The 27,185-nt window shown below is 39.1% G+C and overlaps 1 protein-coding gene across 2 annotated transcripts; it reads left to right on the top strand.

The window, feature by feature from the left end:
• On the top strand, positions 1-25,319 carry LOC106546816 (ATP binding cassette subfamily G member 2 (JR blood group)). Of its 2 annotated transcripts, XM_087723771.1 has the most exons (15): positions 1-60; positions 816-930; positions 2,315-2,467; positions 4,123-4,280; positions 5,974-6,125; positions 9,716-9,796; positions 10,233-10,270; positions 12,113-12,346; positions 13,993-14,075; positions 15,010-15,099; positions 16,700-16,824; positions 18,650-18,804; positions 22,426-22,515; positions 24,313-24,407; positions 25,111-25,319. In XM_087723771.1, the coding sequence occupies exons 1-15, from the start codon at positions 8-10 to the stop codon at positions 25,256-25,258; spliced, it is 1,770 nt and encodes a 589-aa protein (XP_087579897.1). In that variant the 5' UTR covers positions 1-7; the 3' UTR covers positions 25,259-25,319. The 2 variants fall into 2 exon arrangements, with proteins under 2 accessions (XP_087579897.1, XP_087579896.1); XM_087723770.1 differs by lacking the exon at positions 10,233-10,270 and having other exon boundaries at positions 9,716-9,820; positions 12,105-12,346.
• Positions 25,320-27,185: the final 1,866 nt, after the last annotated feature.

The following is a 27,185-nucleotide window of genomic DNA, read 5'->3' as shown; positions in this document are numbered from 1 at the left end:
TGGTGTCATGAAACCTGGTCTTAATGCAATTCTAGGACCCACTGGCTCTGGCAAATCTTCGTAAGTGTTAAATTAATGGAACAAAACCCCTATTTTATGATCCAATTAAATGTATATTGCAGCTTAGTAGAGTCACAGTCACTGAGTGAGCCCCAGCAATGACTAAGGATATACAGCGGAAATGGCACCTTTCTAAGAATAACAGAATAACAGAGTTGGAAGGGAGCTTGGAGGTCTTCTAGTCCAACTCCCTGCTAAGGCAGAAAATCCTACATCATTTCAGCCGAATGGTTATCCAATCTCTTCTTAAAAACCTCCAGTGCTGGAGCACCCACAACTTCTGGAGGCAAGTCATTCCACACTGATTAATTGTTCCGTCAGAAAATTTCTCCTTAATTCTAGGCTGCTTTCCTCCTTGTTTAGTTTCCATCCATTGCTTCTTGTCCTGCCCTCAGGTGGTTTGGAGAATAGCTCTTCTTTGTGGCAGCCCCTGAGATATTGGAACACTGCTATCATGTCTCCCCTAGTCCTTCTTTTCATTAAAGTTTGACATACCCATTTCCTGAAACTGTTATTCATAAGTTTTAGAGTTTCAATCCAAGCTAGATATTTACAGGACTTTTGAACAATTGAATTCTTGGAACAATTAAAACAACTCTATATTTCTCCGGTGTATGTAGCTGTTTTGAAAAGTCATGTTTCTATTGGGTGCGCATGCACAGATAAATTATGATTTCAAAGGATTGCAAAGCCTCAGTTGATGTGTTCTTGAAATGTAGGTCTCAATCATGAAATGGGTTTTCTTTTTCTTTTAGGCTATTAGACATTTTATCTACGAGGAAAGACCCCCAGGGGCTGACTGGGCATATTTTGTTAGATGGCATGGGCCTGCCAACACATTTTAAATGCATGTCTGGATATGTAATACAGGTAAGCCTTTTGTTGCTATGTATAATCCACATATTTTATTTCCCAGCAGCCTGTAGTATAGAACACCTTTTCATTTCTCAATCACTGCCGTTTATTTGTTATAAATTGGCCAAATAGAATGGTTTGCTTCAGCAATACATTCCAATATCCTCTGTGCTTCTATTGTAGAATCTAACATAGAATATTGTTAAACGAAATATACAGATGCTGAAGATTTAAACAGGAAGAGGAAATGAAATGTAAAAGAATGTTCAGGGGTTGTAAAATTAGAAATGAATACAGGTAGTTCTCGACTTACAACAGTTCATTTAGAGACTGTTCCAAGTTACAAAGGCAATGAAAAAAAATGACATGACGGTTTTTCACTCTTACAACCGTGATTATGTGATAAAAATTCACACACTGACTCGTATTTATGACAGTTGCCGTGTCCTGGGATCACGTGAGTATATTTTGTCATCTTCTGACAAGCTAAATCAATAGGGCAATTTAACAACGGTGTTACTAACTTCACAACTGCAGTGATTCGCCTAACAACTGTTGCAAGAAAGGTTGTAAAATGGGGCAAAATTAATTTAACCACTGTCTTACTTAGTGACAGAAATTTTGGACTCAATTGTTGTTGTAAGTCGAGGAGTACCTGTATACTAGGGGTGGGGGATGGAAGTCTTGGAAAATCCTATGCACGTGGGAGCATGTCAGAATATAAAATCTCTCTCTGCTTTGAGAGGTTTTTACAGGAACGCAGACCCTATATACCAGAGGTGGGTTCCTACCAGTTCGCACCTATTCGGTAGAACCGGTTCGTCAAAACTACCGAACCGGTTAGAAGAGGTTCCACCAGTGGACCCGGAAAGCAGGCCACACCTACAGAAGAGGTTCCAAAATTTTTTGAAACCCACCACTGGTCCTTGGATATGATTATTCTACACTATCATGCTCATATTTATAAAACTCAGTGCCTCTGTGAAAGATAAGGATGACTACTGCGTTTGTGGTGCAATCAGGACATTGCGTGTGTTGAAGTTGTTTTAACGCAAACCAACGATGCCTTTTAAAAAACAAGTTTACATCCTATTCTTATGCATGCCAGTGCTGTGTGTGAGGTAATTTAAGGTGGTTCTGACAAGTGTCGTCGGCATCTTCATATCCGGTCACGGGTGGCAAGCCACTCCCATCCGGTCACATGGGTGGCAAGCCACTCCCACAAAGGAGGCCACACCCACAGAGTAGGTTCGAACAATTTTTGAAACCCACCACTGCTATATACAATTCTGTGAATGCTCAATACCCTCTTAAGTGTCTAACAATGACTGTACAATAGCAGTCTAAACAAGTGTAATGTCCAAATGACAATGTCCAGTTGTTTTTCTTAATCTCTAAGGATGACATAGTGATGGGGACCTTGACAGTCAGAGAAAATTTAATGTTTTCAGCAGCCCTTCGGCTACCTTTATCTATGAACAAATATGAAAAGAAGCAGAGGGTTGAACAAGTTCTCAAGGAATTGGATTTGGCTAAAGTTGCAGATTCCAAGGTATCATCTATACATACATTTAGCCCAAATGAGGTACCAATATTTAGCGGTGTAAATATTTATGCCTAGAAACAATGGTACACCCCCGCCAAAATATGTCTGTGGGTTGCAAGAAAGCTGCGGCTTGGTGTTTGTCCACCTTTGACCTAATCAGAACGTGAGAGAAATTTAAGTCCATTAGTATTACTCTATTTTGCAAGAACAACGATCCCTGAGTGTTATAGGAACTGCAGTTGGGGCTGTGCTGAGCTTGTAGAAAGCATCCAGTCTGGAGCTGCTGTATCAGTCTTATCTTAACGTAATGTAGCAGCTGAAGGGCCTGCAAAAATGAGGAATTGTGGATCATCTCATCCGCATCAGAGGTGGGTTCCTACTGGTTCGGTCCGGCCGAATAGGTAGTAATTTGGCTGGACACGTGACCGTACTGTTCTATCCTGGGTGCCACCAACTTTATTTTCGGTTCTGCACATGCTAATAGCAATAGCAATAGCAGTTAGACTTATATACCGCTTTATAGGGCTTTCAGCCCTCTCTAAGCGGTTTACAGAGTCAGCATATCGCCCCCACAGTCTGGGTCCTCATTTCACCCACCTCGGAAGGATGGAAGGCTGAGTCAACCTTGAGCCGGTGATATTAGAACCGCTGAACTGCAGATAACAGTCAGCTGAAATGGCCTGCAGTACTGCACCCTAACCACTGTGCCACCTCGGCTCTACTAATCTATGAGGGAAGATTTGTTCAAGGCGGCCATTTTGTGAGTGCCTCAAGGACATGCATGTTCTCAAAATCCCAGTGGCCCAAATGCACCCAGTGATCCAAAGAGGATCATTAAAACAGCTGTGGTGGTGCAGTGGTTAGAATGCAGTGTTGCAGGCTAATTCTGCCCACAGCCAGGGGTTCGATCCTGACGAGCTCAAGGTTGATTCAGCCTTCCATCCTTCTGAGGTCGGTAAAAGGAGGACTCAGGTTGTTGGGGGCAATATGCTGACTCTGTAAACTACTTAGAGAGGCTCTGTAAAGCCCTGTGGAGTGGTATATAAATCTAAGTGCTATTGCAATCTTTAGGTGAGGTCTTATGGATTTTTCTGGCAACAAAGGATCACATGAACTCCATACGAATGTGCATCCTTTCACCAGTGCAAGAGGACAGGTTGCTTAAGATAACCATCTGAGATCCCTTCTTCTATTCAATTAATGCAGGGGTGGGTAATCAATCTTCCCATGTGAGAAATGGGGCTGCTGTGAAGGGCCAAACCAATAGGGTTGTGAAGATGCATAGGCACACACACCCATCCACACATATATGTACATTGGAAAAGGAAAAAAAGCAGTCGCCTTCAAAATAAAAGCAATGCAGTTGTATTGCACACATGGCATGCGCTTAATTTACATTTGATTTCTAATTACTGATTGATCCCATGCGAGCCAGATGGGGACGATGGTCAAAATGCTGAATGTAGACTGAGGGCCCTAAAATACGTGGCATTCCGGGTTCCCATATTCTTTCAGTGATGTCCCATTTGATAAAGTCAGTTATTACCAGGAACGGACATGATTAAAGTATTTTATGCTGAAATGTTTTCCACCCCCCCATACTGTTCATGAAATGTTACATTTCCATGAGGTTTATTTTGTCATTTCCTTTGCTGCTCCAGGTTGGCACCTATTTTGCTCGTGGAGTTTCAGGGGGGGAAAGGAAAAGGACCAGCATTGGATTAGAACTCATTACTAACCCCAAAGTGTTGTTCTTAGATGAACCAACAACAGGACTGGATTCTAGCACGGCCAATGCTGTCCTGCTGCTCTTAAAAAGGTAATCTGTGCCACAGGTAGGGCTCGACTTACGGCCGTTCGTGTAGCGACCTTTTGAAGTTACAATGTAAAAAAGTGGCTTACAGCCAGTCCTCGCTCTTACGACCACTGCAGATGTTTGCTTAATCATTGTGGCAAAAAAAGTGTTTGTAAAATTGTGTGCAACTCATTTAAACAATGGAAATGTCAGGCTCAACTGTGCTCATAGGTTGAAAACCACCTGCACCAGGGGTGGGATTCAGTCAGTTCAGACCGGTTCAGATGAACTAGTAACTTTGACGATCAGCTGAGAGCGAACTGGTTCACTCCGACAATTAGGTTGGCCCACCCGTCCGTCCTTACCCATATCCTCTCAGCTGATTAGCGCAGCAGAGCGGATTGCCTCGCCTCAGCTGTGTCACTCCCCAAGAAGTAACGTGGAAGTAAGATTTCATAAAATTGTGCACGCACACACAACACGCAATCACTGAACCAGTTGTTAAACCGGCAGGATCCCACCACTGACCTGTACTTGTGTCATTCCTGGTGGCCAGGAGAATCTTCTTCATTGTGTGCCATTAATTCATTTCATTACACTGGTTGGAATGTAGTATAGTAGACAAGCTCTAGAGTTCGATCCTTAAGGGGGTCAAGGTTGATTCAGCCATCCACCCATCCACGCATCCGAGGTCGATAAAATGAGTATTCAGATTATTTGGGACAGTATGCTGACATTTGCAAATCGCTCAGAGAGTGCTGTAAAGCATTATGGGACTATATATATATATATATATATATATATATATATATATATATATATATATATATATATATATATATATATATATATATATATATATATATATATATATATATATATATATATATATATATATATATATATATATATATATATATATATATATATATATATATATATATATGTGCTATGCTATACTTTGAAAACTCAATTTGCTATGATCAGTAAATTTAGCAGTTTAATGAAGGCCCATGTTTCATTTAGATTTTTTCTTCCAAAAAAATAAAAATAAATGTTCAATATGTCTTTTGTACGTTTGCTAAAATAAATGTGTGTAGTGTCATAATACACTAATACACAAAATGCATAATACAGATAATGCAGGATTTGGGTTTGGCTAGTCTAGAAAAAAAGAAGGACTAGGTGGGGACATGATAGCAGCATTGCCACAAAGAGAAGGGGGTGGTCAACTTATTTATCAAAGCACCTTTATGCAGGACAAGAAACAATGGATGGAAACTAACCAAGGAGAGAAGCAACTCGGAATTAAGGAGAAACTTTCTAACAGTGAGAACAATTAACTAGCTTGCCTTCAGAAATCATGGACACTCCATCACTGGAGATTTTTAAGAAAAGACTGGACAGCCACTTGTCTGAAATGGTATAGGGTCTCCTGCTTGCATAGGGGGTTGGACTAGAAGACCTCCAAGGTCCCTTCCAGCTCTGTTCTGATTGATTGATTGGCTATGGTTAAGACAGAACTGGGCTAAAACAGGTGGTTTTAGCTGAGCAGGGTAAGGCTATAAGACCCTCAGCAATTTTTGACTGTAGTAGCTTCATTCAAGACCCTGATCCATTTTCTCATTTCAAGCTGTATGTATTATACTTTGATGCAGAGCACTTAAAAGCAAAGTGCTCTTACATGAGTTAATGATCTTCCCTGTGTTGCACTCAGGATGTCACTGCAAGGAAAGACAATCATTTTTTCAATCCATCAGCCCCGGTACTCTATTTTCAAGTTGTTTGACAGCCTGACATTACTTGCTGCTGGAAGGCTATTGTATCACGGGCCAGCTGACAATGCGCTTCCCTATTTCAAAAGTCTTGGTGAGTTTTTAACGGGGTGCGCCCCATTCTTATCTTATTTCATTAGCCCACTGCTTTTCTGTTTGAGGAATTAACATTCCAGTATAGAATGGAAAAGGTATCATTTTAATTTAAAAAAAAAAAAACACCAGTTAAAATCAGTGGAATACAAACTCCAAGTGAAAAATGTCTGGCTGAAAAGGAAGAATTTGATCTTTCCTAAAGGCAGAGAAAGTGGAGCTGAACACAAGGCAATGCATTTCCATCATTGAGAGTTGTTACAAGTACAAATTATGGATGCGCCTGTGAATATTTTGGACAGTAAGAAATATATCTTGAGCAATGGTTAGTGAGAAAAAGTATTTAAGGAAATACATTGCAGAGATAAGCAAAGCCTGGCACCTGGTTATCTATGTGTGATCTGGAGGAAAATCTAAGAAAATGGAGCTTTGCTTACTTCTGTGAAGCCTTGAAGATCTGGCTTTTTCAGCAGACTTTGGATGGTGTGTGTGGGTGTGTGTGGGTGTAGGTAGGTAAGTAGGTAGGTAGGTAGGTAGGTAGGTAAATAGATAGGATGGGTGGATTGGCTTAATATAGCTACTTGATGTTCTGATTGTTTTCATAACAATCTTCTCCCCAGAATGGATATTTGGCAAATGTCACTATTGTATTTTTTATTTTTTAAATTGCTGTTCTAACGCTAATCATTCTACTTTTAAACTGGTTAGAATTGTGATAGACATTGGGATAGGTTATACACTGGATGAAACAAAGTGGCAAGAAAACATAAAATAAAAAATGGTTCATATGTTTGTGTCTGGGAATGAAAAGCAGAAGGAAATTATCTGAGTTTAAAAATCTCTTGGAGCAGGGATTCCTAGCCTGTTTGCGCCATGGCCCTTTTGAGAGTCTGATAGAACCTGCAAATCCCTTTTAAGACTGACTGAATGAATGATTAAATGCAACCCCCCCTCCCCCATACACTGCTCCAGACATAAATCATGTATTGCAAAGGAAACAAATTATGCTCAAAAATCTAAATCATATCTAATATTTTATCTAAATACTAACAAAATATATATGCCTCTTTATTAATCCATTTCATAACAAGAATATACCCGTTTTTAGGACATACTAATTTTGGACAGTAAGATTTATTGAAATTGAACAAGAGATTTTTGGAGTCTAGTGATCATAAATTTGTTGTATGCTTGCTTTATTGAATGAAAAATTGTGTTTCAGTTGGGGTCAGAAATCCCCGCAGATGAAACTCAAAATAAGTCCTTAACTCCTCTGCCTCCTTGTGGTTAATACTACTAAGCACAGTTTAACAAACAGCAACCTCTTATTATCTGATAAAGGACCTCAGAAGGCTCAGAGCAACTCAGCGTTAAACAGTTCATATAGAATTAAAAAAAAAACTTTTAGGGCCTGGCAAATGGCATCTGGTACAGCCTTTTGGCTCAGATTTAATACAGATATGTTGCAATAGATGGGAGTTATTAAACCTCACTGTCTGGAGAAAGGTCAGTGCTAGATTATCCCTAGATTTATATTTGTAGTTTGAGATGTTTTCCTGTTTATATAGCCAGGCCAGGGTGATAAGGAGTCGAGCTCTGTAGCTCAATGGTTAACACATCTGCCTAAGAGGCAATAGAGCACAGGTTCGATTCCCAGCAAGGGTATGGCTAGCTGATGAGAGCTAAATAGCTTGAAATAGATCTATACTAGTCTCCCTTTATTTATTTATCAGCATAAATATAACATATATATGTTATATATATTAGTGTCACAACCCCTGGTAAGCCCCAATTATGGGAGGAAGCTAACTGCTTCCAACATCTGTCAATCGGCTCGTCACAAGAGTCCATCACGACAGAAACCCAATATTTTTACTGTTGCCTTTTGTTATATTTGTGTTTTTATTTGTGCTGATAAATAAAGTCTCCCTTCATTTATTTATCAGCACAAATAAAAACACAAATATAACAAAGGCAACAGTAAAAATATTGGGTTTCTGTCTGGATGGACTCTTGTGACGAGCCTAATGACAGAGAGTGGAAGTGTGACCTTCCTCCCACACTTGGGCATACCAGGGGTTGTGACTTTAAGTATATACCTCCCACCCTGGCTGGCTGATAAAAGGAGTCGTTCTCTGTAGCTCAAATGGTTAACTCCCTGCCTGGGAGGCAATAGAGCACAGGTTCGAATCCCAGTAAGGATATGGCTAGCTGATGAGAGCTAAATAGCTTGAAATAGATCTATACTAGTCTTCCTTTATTTATTTATCAGCACAAATAAAAACACAAATATAACAAAGGCAACAGTAAAAATATTGGGTTTCTGTCTGGATGGACTCTTGTGACGAGCCTAATGACAGAGAGTGGAAGTGTGACCTTCCTCCCACACTTGGGCATACCAGGGGTTGTGACTTTAAGTATATATATATATATATATATATATATATATATATATATATATATATATATATATATATATATATATATATATATATATATATATATATATATATATATATACATACATACATACATACATACATACATACATACATACATACATACATACATACATACATATATATATATGGAAAATAAACAAACAGTTATATATGGAAAATAAACAAACAGTGCAACTCCAGATTCAGAAAAGCGAATCCTCCCTCCCTCATTAACTGGCAACTGTTTGTTTATTTTCCATATATATATATATGTATGTATGTATGTATGTATGTATGTATGTATGTATGTATGTATGTATGTATGTAATCTGGAGTTGCACCACCATCTTATTTATTTATTTATTGTATTATATTGTATTGTATTTATTTATATTTCACATTTCTAGACCACCCCTCTCTCACATGCTTAAGAAGCCAATAACTGGAGTTCATTTTCCTATTTGGCCAACTTACAAATATAGGTATAAAGCTAGTCCTTGACTTGTAGCAGTTCATTTAGTGGCGGTTCAAAGTTGCAATAACACTGAAAAAGGTGACTTGTTGTATTACTGCTTTTCACACTTACGACTGTTGCAGCACCCTTAAAGTCACATGATCAAAATTTGGGTACTTGGCAAACTGACTCATATTTATGATGGTTGCAGTGTCCCGTGGTCATGTTATTACATTTTGCAACCTTCTGACAAACAAAGTCAATGAGGAAACCAGATTCACTTAGCAACTGCTTACCAACAACAATTCACTTAACAACTGTGGTGAGAAAGGTTGTAAAATGAGGCAAAATTCACTTAACAAATGTTTCACTTAGCAACAGAAATTTTGGACTCAGTTGTAGTTGTAACTCAAGGACTACCTGTATAGCCCCTTTGGTTGGATGGGCAGTTTGGGGATCTAAATATAGTAAAACTCTGGTATCTCTGAAAACAATTACGACAGTTAGAAAGTTCTGGTTTATAGTGTCTAATTAAAAAAAAAGATTTGTTAGTACCTTTTTTGGCTATCCCTCATAAAGCATGATGAAGTAGCCAAATTGGATATAACTAATAAACACACCAAGTTGTAATTGCTTTGTGAGTTTTCATTAAGACTGCTGTGGTAATGAATTTTTTTTTTAAAAAATTCCTTATAGGGTTTGTGTGTGAACCGTACAACAACCCTGCTGATTTCTTTCTGGATATCATCAATGGGGATTCCTCGGCGGTTGCAGCAAGTAAAATGACAATTCACAGCGCAAGTATGAATGACAATAGCACTTAGGCTTATATACCACTTCATAGTGCTTTTACAACCCTCTCTAAGCGGTTTATAGAGTCAACCTATTGCCCCCAACAATCTGGGTCCTCATTTTACCCACCTCGGAAGGATGGAAGGCTGAGTCAACCTTGAGCCGATGAGATTTGAATTGCTGAACTGCAGCTAGCAGTCAGCTGAAGTAGCCTGCAGTACTGCACTCTAACCACTGCGCCACCTCGGCTCTATTGTGGAAGAAATTGGGGGGGGTGTGCATTGCCCCTGAGCCAGCCGCACGTGGGTAGTTGTTTCAGAAAAAAGAATGAACTCATTAGCACCCTCAGAGTGAGGTGGGAGATTCTGCTTCAAGGGGCCTTTTCTCTTTCCTATACTCCAGCTCCAAAATAAAAAAAGAGAACGGTCTGGGCAGAACAGCCAAAATAATCTCAGCGAGGTGATGAAAGGCAAGGAAGGAAGGAAGGCATTATAAATAAAATATATTTATAAAATTCATTTGTAAGGATGCAAGCAATCCTTGCTTAGTGACTGGCTGCTTAGCAACCATTTGAAGTTGGACGTCCCCCAAAGGTACTTATAACTTGGATTGGAATTTCTGAGGGCTAGTCCACCCTTCCTCACCAATACGTGATTGCATTTTGGATGCTTGCCAACTAGTCCACAATTATGGCCATTTGTAGTGAACCATAGTCATGTGACTGTAATTTACATTTTTTGCTGTGTTGCCAGAAACTGGCATTTACTTCTGGCTTCCAGCAAAAATCCCATCGCAGTCAATAGGCTTTGTTTAACTGGCTTGACTTATGATTGTAATTTGAGGTTCAATTAACAGCTGTACATCAAGGACTACCTGTACACCCACACACACATGCACGGACGTACACACACACACACACCCACACACACACACACACAGACACATACTGATTTGTTCATTCATTCCTGGTTAGCATCCAATTCTTGTTTAAATTATTTTGCATTCCTATCATTTATTTCAGTATTTTTCAAACTTTGGAATTTTAGTGTGGACTTCATGCTGACTGGGGAATTCTGAGAGTTCATGTCCGTATATCTTAAAATTGCGAATTTTGAGAAGTCTTTCAATTAAAAAGAATATTCTAAAGCCTGCGATGACACGTCATCACATGACATATCACAACCTTTTCCCCTTCACTAAACTGGGGGTGGGCATGGCCATCATGTGATGCATATGGCCTGTGACGCCGCGAATTTGACACCCCTGTTTTAGAGAGTGAACATATATGTATATGTATGTATGTGTCAGTGGTGGGATTCAAATAATTTAACAACCGGTTCTCTGCCCTAATAACCAGCTGGGTAGGCATGGCTCGGTGGAAAGGAATGTTTCCTTTCTGCCTTCCTTACAGGATTAGCCCTGTAAAGTGGAAGGAAACAAAAGGAGATTTCTTCCAACAACCGGTTCTCCAAACTACTTAGAAAGTTAACAACCAGTTCTCCTGAATAGGTGAGAACTGGCTGAATCCCATCACTGGTATGTGTATATAGTGGTGGGATTCAAATAATTTAACAACCGGTTCTCTGCCCTAATGACCAGCTGGGTAGGTGTGGCTCAGTGGTCATGCGACTGGGTGGGTGTGGCCAACTCAACATCACTCAGGTCGATGGGCACTTCGCCTTAGTTGTTACAATGGTAACAAGGGTTAACTGGAGAGGCAGTTTCTCTAAGCAGAGCAATCAAGATTAGGCTAGAAACAACACCAGAATGTTTCCTTCCTGCCTTCCTTACAGGATTAGCCCTGTAAAGTGAAAAAAAAACAAAATGAGATTTCTTCCAACAACCGATTCTCCCAACTACTTAGAAAGTTAACAACCGGTTCTCCCGAATAGGTGCAAACTGGCTGAATCTCACCACTGTTATACATACCAACATAAACACACTGCACATACACACAGACTTATTTGTAATTCCACTCTGAGGAGCTGTTGATTTGGATACTGAAGAAAACATATCTGAAAACACACTTGTCTTTTGCTGCCTTCCTTCATAGGCTGTTTTAAGATTATTATTAAGATTATTTTTCTCAAACTGCTTTGAAAAGCAGTGAAAAACTGCAAAATCACATGAATCTGGAATCATGGTAGAGATCAGCAGCTGCTCACCGGTGGAAAAGTGGCTGTTTGCAAAAGACAGATATGACCTAGAACATAAACTGTGGATCAACTGACCTGTATGTTTCTCTCGTTTTATTTGAATGCATTAATTTGGCTTTTTGTTGTCTCTCGAACAGTTCTGGAGGCAACTGAAAGGGAACAGGAGACCATTGCTGTAACATTAGCAGTACAGTTTTCTAAATGCAGTTTCTACAAAAAAATGCTTGAAGAACTGGATGTACTGTCTAAGGAGCAGAAAAGATTAGGAACAATAATCAAAGGAATTCCATATTCCACTCCTTTTCTTCATCAACTCAAGTGGTTATCCAGGCGCACATTTAAAAATTTGATAGGCAATCCACAAAATTCCACAGCCCAGGTAAACAAAGTGGCCTCCTCCTCCTGCTTGATATATTAAGTATTAACCTGTACATGTTTGATATATATTATGAAATAACCTGTATATGTTTAAGTGTTTTTTTAATCAGTGGCAGATCTAGAATTATTGCATTTAGGCCTATTTATAAATGGAGTCTTTAAAATCCTTAGTGCTCTCTGGGCTTGGTTGTTCTCTTGCAGAACATTTCATTACCCAACTAGAGTAATCATAAATGCTGAAGAAGTCTGGGAATGAAGTTGCAAAGTAAAATCAAGCCATGGCTTCCTTCTCTAGTCATCTTCCGGATAATGAAACCACCTTCGAGCATTAATACATCACAGCTAATGTAATAATAGTAATTATTAAATTTTCTGCACAGAGAGGCCATGAAGTTAAAAAGTTTTGTTATGTGTGTGCTAGTCTTATGTGGATCTTATAAATTGCTTTGTAAAAATTTGACCTTGTGACAGGAATTATGATTTTAGGAGCTTACAATTTCCCCCTCAGCTAAGAGCTCTGACTTTTTTCTCACAATCATTTCTATCTCCCTAACCTCATTATAGATGGATTTTTGAAGGCATTCTTCTAAAAGCCCTTACATTTCATGGAATTAATCCCTTTTGTTAATCCTCTTAAATGGGTCTAGCTATGATCCTTGTTTCCCACTCCAATTGTTTAATGGTAGAATAAGTGCCGGCCTTTGGATCTTTCCGCAGCTCTCTTGAGCCTAGAACCACGTTTAAGAGCTTCCTGTCATTTTGATTGAGGCAATCCTTCCTGTTCAACACTTCAGAGCAGCCTGTTACCATCACCTTAGCTGAGATTTTAATTATATGTGCTTATTCTTCAAAATAAAAATCTTAGATATCCGTCAGCTTGATTATGATAATTGGTGCCACCATCCTAGGCATATTTATGTAACAGTAATCCCCATTAACCAAATAGTAATTCTGCGTAGTCATTAGAATTACTTGGTTAACACATTCAAGCATAGTTTACTTTATTTTTAATGCCCTCCACCCTAAACTGCTGCTGTACAGTGACTTTGGAAGTCCATAGAGTTCCCAGACAGGAATTCTCAACTAATTAAATTACGGAAACTAAAGATTCTACATCAAATGATTTGTTGGTTAGGCCAAAATCAACTCAACTCAACTCAACCTAACTTAACCCAACCCTACCCACCACTTAGTATGTTTTCAAAACTTGGATAAGGTTGGATTTACATATATGCAAAATAGGCTTTGATTGTGGAATAGTGGGTTATAGGAATCCAATTAACTGTCTCTCATCGGACTATGCCTAAGAGATAGGTACCATTGGTTAGTACAATGTAAGATACATACCTCCCAAGCCAAGACTACCAGATATGGGTACAAAAATGGGAGGTTTCTTTAACTATTTGATTCCATTTAGTGGTTGACTAGATTTTTGCAGTTTAGATCACCCTCCTAGTTGTAAAAGCAGGTATTTCCCATCCCTATTCTCCCTATCCTTTCCTAGGCATTGGAATGGAATATTTGTCATATCATGTAAACTGTAGAACTACAGAAAACAGCTATATTTTATAAGCTCCTTAATTTGTCAAAACATTTCATCCCTGTTTCATTCTAACATTGATAATTTGAAGTACCCTTTCTTCCTAGATAGCTATTATCACAGTCATGGGAATAATTACTGGAGCTGTTTTTTCTGGCGTGAAAAACGATGCAACTGGCATTCAAAATAGGTTAGTTAATGTAAGAAACATTTTTCTAAACCAAATGCACCTTTCTCAATTAATAGTTTAACTTTTGAGATTAGCAGGGCCTAAAACAATTGTACTAAAAAAATGTTAGCATCACAATCTCCAATATTGTTTTATTAGCTTGCTCCTTTGCTTGTTGTCCTAGGAAATTAGATAAATAACTTCACATCAGTTTCGATTATTTGATCAAAGTATTGTGTTTTGTTTTTGTTTTGTTTTGCTTTGAGGAAAATTAGGCAATTTCTATTGGGAATGTCCCAAGGGAGATGAAGAACATCAAAATGTTGGGTGTGATTGGGCAATAGAAACTATTTTTCTTTTGGAAATTTTAAGATGCTATGGGGTCTCTGAGCTTGGTTATTTTCTTGCAGATGTTTCATTACCAAACTAGGTAATATCATCAGTTCACTAAAAACCCCAAAGTTCAACCCTGAGCTACAAATATTCACTTCTATTGATGTCTTATACTCTTTTATAGGCTTATATTGCATGCCTTTTCTAGTAACCAAGCCCTTGATGCTTCTGGTTTCCAGTATAGTTAAAAGTGCATCTATTTTTGATTGGCAAAAGCCACTGTGTACAGAGTGGCTATGCCCTTATTATCTGTATTTCAGCAGGAGAGATAGGACTTCCTGGTTGCTGTGTTGTATCATGCAGCAACCAGCCACTATATTTGGGTTCCAGATGACCACTAGACAGAAGCAAAGTCTTAAGCTTTCTCTACTTCTTTGCTACCATCTAGTAGTCATTGGGTAAATTACAACTTATATTCATTCTGTATGTATCCCATATAACATTTTCCTCATTTGGAAGCACTCTTGATTTTCTTATATTGTGATCCTATCATGCTCTGTGTCATTAGTGCTTCATATTTGTTCTCCCTTTCTAATTTGAACATTCTTGGGTTTTCTTGTAGAATTGGTGCTTTGTTCTTTTTGGCAACGAATCAGGTTTTGAACAGTATTACAACCGTTGAACTTTTTATCACAGAAAAAAGGATATTTATGTAGGTAAATCTGCATGTAATGGAACATCACAGTTTTTTTCTTATAGTTAATAATTGCATTTGTTTACTCTTTGGTTAATCATTTGTTGGTTTCATTCACAGTGCCCATGCATGTTCTTTTGGCCTATTGTTTGCAACAAACTGTAGTCAGTATCCCCCCCCCCACCCCAAGCGGAAGGCCCAGTCTCATGTTGAGTTATCCCCACAGAGAGTTGGCCGGGGTGAGGAGTCCCGCAGCAAGTTATCCTAAACCCCTCAATTCATGAGAACTGAAAGATTGTATTTCAATGTCTTTTTGACTTTGTTACCATTATGGTTCTGAGCAATGCTCCCAAACAATTCAAGACTCCTTGGCTTCCTAAAAAAATCCTGTTTATTGGGTACATCATATCGGCACAGTCAAATGTGAAACCAGCACTGAATAATTCTGAATAATGAATAGTTTTTGGTATAATTAAAGAATAGAGACTGGCCACACCCTTGTGTCGCAGGTCATATTAGCCAACCAAGCAGGGGATGAATTTCTCAGCACTCCCTCCTGCCTTATTGCTGTTATGTCTGGCACATTGGAGGAGAACATTCTACATTCCACAAGTCCCCCTTCCCCACTAAATATGGCAACTAAGAAACAAAGCAAAAAAGAATATGGCTTCAGCTAGAATCTTTTTGAGCATTGACAGTTACCTTCAGTCCAAAACAATAATGAAGATTCTTACCTTAAGTATTCCAAGACTGAACATCCTTCTCTGTCTCAGGTATGATGGTATGAGTCTTCAGAGTCTAATTTTTTTAAAAAAAAATTTATTCAGTGATGAACTTTTTCCACCTCTGCTTTGGGCAGCTGTTATTTATGACTTTAAAAGTCATATCCAATACCTTGATTTGGACTCAGAAGCAAACTAGCACCCAATGCAGCTTGTGGAGCATAGGTGTTACACAGGCCATTCTTTGGGTGCCCAAGATGGCCGCATTCTGTACAAGCTGAAGTTTCCAAAAACTTTTCAATGGTAGCTCTATGCACACAGCATATTGCAATAGACCAAATGGGAGATGAACAGGGCGCAAGTAACCGAGCGGAGACCCTCCCTATGCAGGAAAGGGTATATAACTGGCACACAATATGAAGTTGAGCAAAGCCCATCCAAGACAAGTCTGCCACCTGCTGTTCAAGCAGGAGCCGTGAGTCCTGGAGGACCTCCAAATTACTCCCTGGTTGTGTATGGAGTAGTGCAACCCCACCCAAGACCAAAGATGATAAACTCCTCGATGCAGAAGGGCCCACCCACAGCTACTCCATCCAACCAGAGTTCTGCTGAAGTATGTTGTTCCCCATCCAGGTCCCCACAGCCTCCAGGCACCAAAAAAGAACACCCATGGTATCACTCACTTCACCCAGGATGGTGAATAGATGCAAATAGCGAATACGAAATGTAGCTAAAAAGACTATTTCATATTTAACTGAACATTTAAGTTAACTGAAGAAAATCCACTAAATTCCTACATGGGTCTAGGCCCCGATCTGAAATCCGCTATATGCATTTATTTGATTATTCTGGTTTTGTGTATGTATATATGTGTACAAGTATCTTTTTTCTTGCAGACATGAATATATAAGTGGCTATTATAGAGTATCTGCATATTTCTTCTCAAAAATAATAGCTGACATGATGCCAATGAGGACTTTGCCAGGCATCATCCTCACCAGCTTGAATTATTTCACAATAGGCAAGTGAACTCAGTTCTGCACCCTTTTTTGTGGTACAGAGAAATGAGAGATATTGTTTGCTTTCTGTTTTATTTATTAGAGTTTTAAACTTCTGCCTTTGTTACTTTTTAAATACCTCAAGACAGCAAACGTACCTAATATTCCTTCCTCCTCCTATTTTTTTTTTCCAGATAGAAAGGAACTAATCCAAAATCACCCAGGGTGCTTTCCATGACTAAGGCTAGACTAGAACTCACAGTCCAGTTTCTATCCTGATGCCTTAAACACTAGCCCAAGTTGGCTCTCTTTAGTTATAATTGCTGTTATATGCAAACAACTGAGCAATTGGATAATTTATTCTCTCAGGGGAAGTATAAGGAGGCTGAAATTGGTTTAGAGCTTGGCACTGAGAGCCACTTTGGTGTAGTGGGATGCTGGCCTAGAAATCAGAAAATCAGAGTTGCTGGTGTGGGGAAAATGGAAGGCAGGAATATAAGGTATTGCCATCTTAGGTTGTATTATAAAAATGGTGGGATAAAAATATAAGAATAAGAATAAATGGAAGAAGTGCTCAAGCATGGCCAAGCAATACAAAAAGTTTAAAAAGACAGTAATCCCGTCCTCCAAAATTCCAAACCCAACTGTTTGTGATTGCTAAGCAAATTCACTAGTTTTGGGAATGACAGAAATTCTCCAATGTAAAGGGAAAAATGCAACATCAAATAGTTTATTTCTATCCCTTACAGCAGGAGTCCTTAATCCCCAGGCTGCAGACTCCTACCACTCCACAGCCTGTTAGGAACTGGGCCGTGCAGGTGAGCAAAGCTTCATCTGCACACCGTATGAGATCTAGATAGCTCATGAAACTATCACCCCTCTCGGTCCATGGAAAATTGTCCACGAAACTGGTCGCTGGTGCCCAAAGGTTTAAGGAACACTGCCTTACAGTTCATGCCATCCTGGAAGGAAGGACATGGCTGGGTAGAAACTTTTCTGCAAGGGCCTAGCAATACACAAAATAAATTGGATATCCCACTTGCAAACTGCTTGATTGTGATAAATGAGTCTTACAGGGATTGCTAAGCTTTTAAGACTTAGGGGACAATTATAAAGTTGGGCTATTATTTCTGGGCTGCAAAAATCCGTCCACTAAGAGGTTTCAGAGGAATATAGCAAACTCCAACTGTTTCTGCCCTTTTAGGATTGTCTGAAATGTTTTGCAACTTAGATATGAAAGCCTTAATAACATTATTTTCAACTGACTTGTCAACACAAAGTACAAGCAGGAGAATCTTAGCAAATAAAAACAAATTCTGATATATGACATGGCAGGAAGCACCGATTGCATTTAGGGATGCTTCCTTCTGAGTGGACATGCAGAAGTACAGGTAGTCCTCGACTTATGACCATAACTGAGCCCAAAATTTCTGTTGGACAGTTATTTTGTCCTATTTTACAACCTTTCTTACCACAGTTGTTAGGTAAGCCACTGCAGTTGATAAGTTAGTAGCTTGGTTGGTAAGTGAATCTGGCTTCCACATTGAGTTTGCTTGCCAAAAGGTTGCAAAAGCAGGACATTTAACTGTCATAAATACATAATAATTGGCAAGCACTCAAAACACCATGGTTTTGATCACATGACCATGAGAATGCTGCAATGGTCGTTAAGTGTAAAAAATGGTCAGAAATCACTTTTTCTGCCGTTATAACTTTGAACAGCGACTAAATCAATAGTTGTAATTCGAGGACTACTTGTTTAAATCTCGGTTAAGGTTGTTACTAAGCATGTATGTACATTTGTATGCATCCAACATATGTATATGTGTATATGTTAATTCCTTGCAGGTTTCAAGCCAGTTTTGGCATCTTTCTTTATCATGATGCTTACTATTATATTAATTGCATATGCCTCTAGTTCTCTCGCTCTGGCTGTTGCGACAGGACAAAACGTCACATCAGTTGCGAACCTCCTGATAAATATTTGCTTTGTTTTTATGATTGTGAGTGTTGCCTTTTAATATTTACTTGTTATATGTAGCTTGCCTATCTTTAAAAAGCTAGGTTCGGTATTCGGTTCATTGGCCTAAATGCTGGAAAACTCCACTATATGCAGAATCAGAATTGGAACAATGCATCCCAATGCATGTTTGATGGATCAACCAGTGGTATAGTCAGGACAGAAATTTAGAAATGTATCCCTGCAATCAGGGGTGGGTTTCTCGCCCCGTTCCAACCGGATCGGTTGGAACGAGGCCGGCGGCGTCCTCACGCATGCATGCGGCACGCGGCGTCCTCGCGCACGCACGTGGCGCACGCATGCGTATTAGCGTCTGCGCGATGCTCCAGCTGCTCCTGGAGGATCGCGCAGGCGTTCTGCGCATGCGTGGAAAGCACGAAATTCAAAAAAAACGGGTAAGGAGCGGGCGCAGGTGTGCGGGCGCGCGCGGGCGTGGGGGGGGGGCTTCGCCGTTCCCGGAAGTTACTTACTTCCGGGTTCGGCAACCAACCGGATCGCAGGGACCGGTGCGAACCGGTTGAAACCCAGCCCTGCCTGCAATCCTTTCAGCAGGACAGATATAGCAATGTTCGGCTGCAAGGAAGAGATGGCCATAGGAAAGTATGTCAGGGAATTGCGCAGTGGATGTCCAAATAGAATCAGAGACGCTGACACGAACTTGATGTTTTACATAAATACAGGTAGTCCTCAACTTACGACCACAACTGACCCTAAAATTTATGCTGCTAAGTAAGAAAATGTATTGCCTTTTGCTCCATTTTACGACCTTTCTTCCCACATTTGTTAAGTGAATCACTGCAGTTGTTCAATGAGCAACACCGCTGTTCAGTGAATCTGGGATTTCCCATTGGTTTTGCTTGTCAGAAGGTCGCAAAATGTGATCACGTGACCCAGGACACTGCAACCGCCATAAATATGAAGCAGTTGTCAAGTATCTGAGTGTAAATCACATCACCATGGGGATGCTGCAGTGGTCATAAGTGTGAAAAATGGTCATAAGTCACTTTTTCAAGTGCTGTTGTCACTTGGAACGGTCACTAAATGAACTTTTTTAAGTCGAGGACTACCTGTAAATATTTTTTACATCTATATTTTTACAGCAGACAAGATAGTCAGGCAGACAGGAGCATCATGAGGTAAATCACAGAGCACACAGAAGAAAAAGGCGGGGAAAAAGGGAAACTCCCCCTCTATACCCACAGCAACCAATCATAGCGCAGATTGCCTCACACAGGAGCCATATTCTCCAATCAATCAACTACAACTGTGTGTTCTGGCTCATTGTACAAGCCCAAATATTATCAGGAATTAAAAAGTTTCTGATTGCACAGTTTAACATAGGAGTCCCTCAATAAATAAAAATAACTGGCAGTCTTGGAGGATTTTAGCTCCAAGCTAATTATGACCTAGGTTAAGTGTCCGTCCCCCCCCTCAATATGTGGACATTAGCTTCCAGAACACTCTAACCAACTGGGTCATTGTACAGTTTGACAGAAAGTAGCCAAAGAGGAACCTTAGTCCATATCGTCAGTCTTTAGGAAATCAGGCCACATAAGATGCATGAGACAGTATCCTGAATAACTAACTTCGTCCGTCTGTCTGTCTGTCTGTCTGTCTGTCTGTCTGTCTCTATCTCTCTATCTCTATCTCTATCTATCTATCTATCTATCTATCTATCTATCTATCTATCTATCTATCTATCTATCATCTCTATCTATCTATCATCTATCTATATCTATCTATCTATCTATCTATTATCTCTATCTCTATATCTATCATCTATCTATCTATCTATCTATCTATCTATCTATCTATCTATCTATCTATCTATCTATCTATCATCCATCTATATCTATCTATCTATCATCTCTATCTCTATCTATCTATCTCTATCTATCTATCTATCTATCTATCTATCTATCTTTCTAACATCTCTCTCTATCTCTATCTACAGTATCTATCATCTCTCTCTCTCATCTCTCTATCTACAGTATCTATAATCTCTCTCTCCCCTTCCTCTCTCCCTCCCTCCCTCTCTCTCTTTATCTATCTACAGTATATCTATCTATCTATCTATCTATCTATCTATCCATCCATCCATCCATCCATCCATCCATCCATCCATCCATCCATCCATCCATCCATCCATCCACGGGTGGGTTCCTGTCAGTTCTAACCTCTTCTATAGAAGAGTTTCCATAAATATACAGTGCCATTTAGAACCGGTTCCAGTTCCCTCTCCCCGCCCGTCTGCACATCATCAAGATGGGAGTTGAAGTCCACAAGTCTTAAAGCTGTCAAGTTTGAACATCCCTGGGGTTTTTTTTTCTCCTAAAGGGTTAGGGGTGCAAGGGTCTTGTAACTTGACAGCTTTAAGACTTGCGTGCTTCAAATGCCAAAGTTTCTGAGCCAACATTTTGGTTGCTAAGCAAGAGCGTTGTTAAGTGAGTTTCACCACATTTTACAAGTTGGCCACGCCCATCCAGTCAAATGTCTGCCAAGCCACTCCCACTCAGTCACATGGACGGCAAGCCATTTCCACCTGGTCACATGGACGGCAAGCCACTCCCATAAAGCAGGCCACACCTACAGAAGAGGTTCTAAAAATTTTGAAACCCACCACTGCATCCATGCATCCATCCATCCATCTGTAATACAGGATAAGTTCATGAATCTGATTAGCTTAATTTAGACTAAATTAACCATAATCATAAAAGGTTCACTCTTAAAAGTATAATAGGACACTTTATTGCTTTTTCTAGTTTTTTAACAGGGTTATCAACTCAGGAATTTGGGCCTGATTCTCTTTTCCTGGATACATGAAACTTGACAGATATTTTGCCTCTGGAAGTAACCCAGGGTCTTTAGTTGCTTTGGAGTTAGAAATATAACTTGTTTGCCATTCTTCCCTGCTACTAGTCTCTCCATTCAGATAACATAGGTTTGGGAGCATGAAAGGCACTCAAGTTTACATAATTGCAACTAATCATTGGATAAATGTGTTCTGATGGCCTCTTTTTTGTCATGTCCCCATGACATTACTTTCATCTCCCATCTATGAGTTAGACAGGCAAAACTCAGCTTTAGTTGTTAGTTCTTTGCTTTTATTCTGCCACCCTCCAAAGGTATCTTTGGGGTGCATAGAATTTCTTAAACTCTGTCATCCAGTAATTTGGAAGTAAGGCAAACGATCAGGCATGATTAGGACCAGAGACAATAGAGTCAGCATCAGGGAGAGCGGATTTCATGTTGGGTTGTTTTCTTACAGATCAGGGATGAGTAGCTACCACTATGAATTGCTAGTACAGAAAGGCCAGTGACTTTCAATTTGCTGTCAAGAGAGAGCTTGTGTGTTTCCAAAGACAATATTCTTTTGAAAAAGAGCCTAAAATAGCAATCATAAATAAACAAATTGCAGGAACTTTGCTTCTCAGGAAACGTGAAAGTCACAAATCTTCCTGTATTCTGTATACTGTATATGCAGTGGCAATGACGGATGAGGAATGAATCCTGGATATAAATGCAAAATTCTTTTGTGGAGCTCTGGACAAAATTCTATGCCATAACAGATGTCTCTCCCTCACCCTTTTTTTTTTTCTTGCAGGTTTTTTCTGGTGTATTGGTAAATCTCACAACCATTACATCTTCGTTATCGTGGCTGGAATACTTCAGTATCCCTCGCTATGGCCTAAATGTAAATAATATTATCACATTTTATTTGTTAGCTATTTGTGAAAGAACTCATCATCCAGAACTATCAAACTGGTAGAATCGACTGGAGAATGGTCTTTTCTTCCTTGGCATGGCTTCATGTAGTCTCTTGGAGCTAAAGTGGGACGTGTTCCTGTTTAGGAAAATTGTCTTACATGCTTCTAGGATGTCGGTACCATTCAGCAGTTCCCAGGGATTCATGGAAGCTCTGCCATCCCCAAAGATGTTGGGATTTGAACACTTTACCTCCAAAGGTTGTCCTTGTTCATACAGACATGATACGCTAGAAGAGGGATGGGGAACTATGGCCAAGCTGGCTCAGGAAGTCTAGGAGCTGAAGTCCATAAGTCATAAAGAGCCATGGTTCCCCACCTCTGAGATAGAAGGACATTCTCTATTTGGCTTACAGCGGGATTGGGGAGGATCTGTTCCTTTTTGAAAAGAGAAGTGGGTGGGTGGGTGTGCTTTCCTACAGTCTTACTTGAAGCAAAACCCCACTTTTCAGAAGCAGCATTTGCAGAAGTGTTAGAAGACCATTCAAGTACCTTTTCTATTGTAATTATTGCTTGTCCTCTTCACTGGCGCCACCACACATTTTACCCATTTGCACAAGACACCCCTTTGGGGAAAACATTGTTAATCCGCCTGTTATTCTGCTTTTATTCTTTTATTATTCATTGTTATTCTGCCTGCTAAGGAAGTCTAGCACACCAGCTAAAGAACCATTTGAGGGATTGTAGGATATGTCCTGCACTGCACACATTGTCCAGACAAACATCCTTTGGTCTATTTCCATTGTTTCCTGTGAACCAGCTGTGTATTCAAGCAACCTAATATTTATAAATTAAATGAAGTACTGTTTAGTGGTGAGAAAACTACTCTCATGGAAGCTCTTTAGAAAATGTTCTTCTTCTCCAGAGCCAAGTCCAAGAAAGTGCAATATTTTGAAGTTACAAACGGAAAAATTGAATAAATCGTAATCTAATGTTGACATCTAGTGGTTTATTTTGAGAACTTTGTGTGATTTCAGCTTTAGAAGAAAAAATTCTATCCTACATAAGTAACTCCCACATAGTGGCAAAAAAAAAAGTTTATGTCTTTTAATACAATTTGGTAACTGGAAAAGATGGTACCAGGTTCTGATATTTTTGCCACCCTAACTAACACGCTCTCCTCTTCTATAGTTGTACACAGGGTTTTGTGATGTGCCAAGAATCCTCAAAGGATCCCTTCCAACTCTATAATTTTTGAATGGGCAGTGTCTGTGATTTCAACTAAATATTCAAATGGATCTACCATTTGCAGTGCTTCTTAGGAGATTCAGAAAGAGGGATAGATCACGGTGTCATGATTCATACCATACATTAAAACATCTGGCTTTATTTGATGTAGCTTTGGTTAGGTTTGCTGTATGAACCATAGTTTACCTTATAAACCATAGTTTATGGCCTAGTGTGTTATATAGCTGCATATGAAGTGCTAAAGCTATGGATCCTCATCTATTTTGTACATGTGACTTATGCAGTTCATCCAAAAATTGTTACAAACTGGTAAATTTGAACTGGATACTGCATGGGAGAGCAGAATAATTTATTTAGAACATCAACATAATGGGGCATAAATATCTCCCTATTTATTAAGGCTTAAAAATTCTGATGTTGCTTTAATTTTAGCAAAGCACTCTCATTCCTGTCATTTTGTTGCCTTTTAGGTCCAACTGCACGGGAAACCTTTCAGATAATATAAGCAAGTAATTCCATTATCTGTCTGTTTTTCAAAGGCTTTACAAATCAACGAATTTACTGGACTCAGATTTTGCACTGAAACCCCAGTAGGGGTCAACGCAACATGTGTTTCTACTTCTGCATATACAGTGTAAGCATCTGTCACATGGCAAACTGTTGAACCATCTAGAAAAGTAAAACAAACAAATAACAGTGCCCAGGTTTCTTTAATTATTACTCATGCTGTTTTTTTTTAAAGGAGATGTTTATTACGTAAAAATATTCAGGACTTGCTAGTGAATAAGGTATGGAACTGTTGCCAACTTGACGGGGGCAAAACGTTTGGAAGGGTGGCTTGCAGAGCATGTTGAGCAAAGCATCGTTCATGGGGCATTAAATTTGTTGCATCCTTGTGGAGGTTTATATTTTTTACAATTGACTCTGAAGGTGTATATGCACCACACTTCTACTGGGGCTTCCAGAAAAGTAAAGAAAGCACACATGAAAACCGGAGAAGCATTCTTAGCATATTTCATTGTTATTCACCAAAATTTAAACTTTAAAAATATGATATTTTTGCCCAAAACTTGCTATTCATCTCTAGTTTTCTGCCACAACAAGGCATAGCAAACAATGAGTTTGCTTAATGACCATACTCTTAATGACTGTGGCATTCGCTTTATGACCGCAGTGTTTGCTTGATGACTGTCATGAAAAAGATTCAAAAATCATGGACTGGCTGTATTATGGGCGTAAGCAGAGGACTATCTGTATGAATTTGCATCTATAAATAAAAAAAAGTAAATTAAGAATTGCACTGTCCTAATACAAAAATTTTTAACCCATGTTTTTAGATGCACTGGAGAAGACTATTTGGAAATGCAAGGCATTGGCACAACTTCTTGGGACTTGTGGAAGAATCACGTTGCACTTATATGTATGACTATAACTTTTCTCACATTTGCATATCTGAAATTGAAATTTCTGAAGAAGTATACTTAGCAAGAGACTATCCTTATTTAACACAGCATTGTACTTTTATAATAAACATTTAGTTCTTGTAACATACGGTATACAGTTCTTGAAACACTTTGCTGGTTCATATTTTGTAATAATTATGGAATTGCAATTGTTGTACAGCTATTGCCTTCAAACTGAGGGCCAGTTTAAGCCAATCTTTTTTGAAAAATAAAAGAGAACATGAAGCCCCTCAAAAGTCTATCTGAGGTATCTATACTGCACAAGCCAGATATCTGATCTCTTGCAGTCCAAGAAAAAATGGACATAGAAGTCAATCCCTGGATGACTGGATGGGAAGATGGTATCCCCATAACAGACTTGATTGGCCAATAAGAGCAGGGCAGATCCTGGCTCCTGTCTGTATTGCTGATATAATTAACGAGGCACTACAGATTCTCTGTATTAAGATTTATACTGGAAAGGAAAAATTCCATGTGACAGTGAGATAACTGAAGATAATTAGATTGTCTCAACTACAGAGGATGTCATAAAGATGTATGTCTCTTAAAATGAGGTATCGTTATTACTTAGTAGTAAATGAAATGTGAAGACAAGTTCTATAATAGTACTGTCAATGAATTAGGGATGTGTAAAGAATTTTACAGAATATCCAGACCTTGAAGCAATACCCATCTTAAGTTTTGATCTGGGCTCTGAGCTTCAAAAGAAAATTCTGTTTTTTTTTTTTAAAAAAGGTTTGTTTTTAATCTTCTTTTGTGTTTTGCTGATAGTGAGTTTCAGGATACATTTTAAAATGCAAAGCCTCTACGTTGACCTGGATTGATTAATTCTGCTTTTTCTGCTCAAGGTTTGGTGTGTGTCTGGCCTTTTATGATGTGAAGAGTAAAAAAAACCTGTGGTTTTAAATGCTCAATGAGCAGATTTTGCTCTTTTTTATTGCGCAGGGCTAGGTTTTCATTTACTTTGTTAATTTAGCTCTGGCTGTGATTTAATTAATGATTAAATTTAAATTTTAAACTGTAATGTAAGCTAAGTTCATCTGGCTGGTCTGCTTCTTCCACCCCGAATTTCCAAGTAAAACAAATCTTGCTGAAGTCTAACCTATTAAGTGCTAATTGAAAGAGTGCTGATAAGGTGCCAAGGTGGCGCAGTGGTTAAATGCAGCACTGCAGGCTACTGCTAGATCAGCAGGTCAGCGGTTCAAATCTCACCGGCTCAGGGTTGACTCAGCCTTCCATCCTTCCGAGGTGGGTAAAATGAGGACCCAGATTGTTGGGGGCAATATGCTGACTCTCTGTAAACCGCTTAGAGAGGCCTGAAAGGCCTATGAAGCGGTATATAAGTCTACTGCTATTGCTATTGCTATAAAAGAGATTATGCTATTTTGGTAAACACTTTATTTAAATGAGCTAAAAGAGTGTTAATAAACTTGGGTGAAAACTAGACAAAAAAAATCCCAGAGGAGTAGAATTTTGTTCCTATTCTGTATGGCTTACAGAGTCAAAACATTTAAGTTTTATTTCAATGGAATAAGGAAAACTCAAAGCCATTCTTGGGTCTTTGTGGAGGGTGTTTCCATGATACACAGGAGTGTTTCAGATGAAATTGTTTTGTTCCAAACTTGAAATGTTTATTGTATCATGTGGGCAGCTCAGTTATATTTAGAATAAATTACTATACAGAGTCTTCAAGTTACAGCCACAACTGTGGCCAAAATTTCCACTGCTAAGCAAAACAGTTGTTAAGTGAATATGGCTTTCCCACTGACTTTCTTGCCACAATTGTTAAATGAATCACTGCAGTTGTTAAGTTAGTAAAACAGCTGTTAAGTGAATATGGCTTTCCCATTGACTTTGCTTGTCAGGTCGCAAAAGGTGATCACAGGACCCCAGGACACTGCAACCACCATAAATACAAGCCAGTTGCCAAGCATCTGAATTTTGATCAC

Source organism: Thamnophis sirtalis, unplaced genomic scaffold (assembly GCF_051295495.1).
Source record: "Thamnophis sirtalis isolate CommonGarterSnake01/CBP01778 unplaced genomic scaffold, rThaSir2_p1.2 scaffold_10, whole genome shotgun sequence".
Lineage (NCBI taxonomy): Eukaryota > Metazoa > Chordata > Lepidosauria > Squamata > Natricidae > Thamnophis > Thamnophis sirtalis.
The sequence above is the reverse complement of the archived record's forward strand: the minus strand, read 5'-3'. Positions and strand labels throughout refer to the sequence as shown.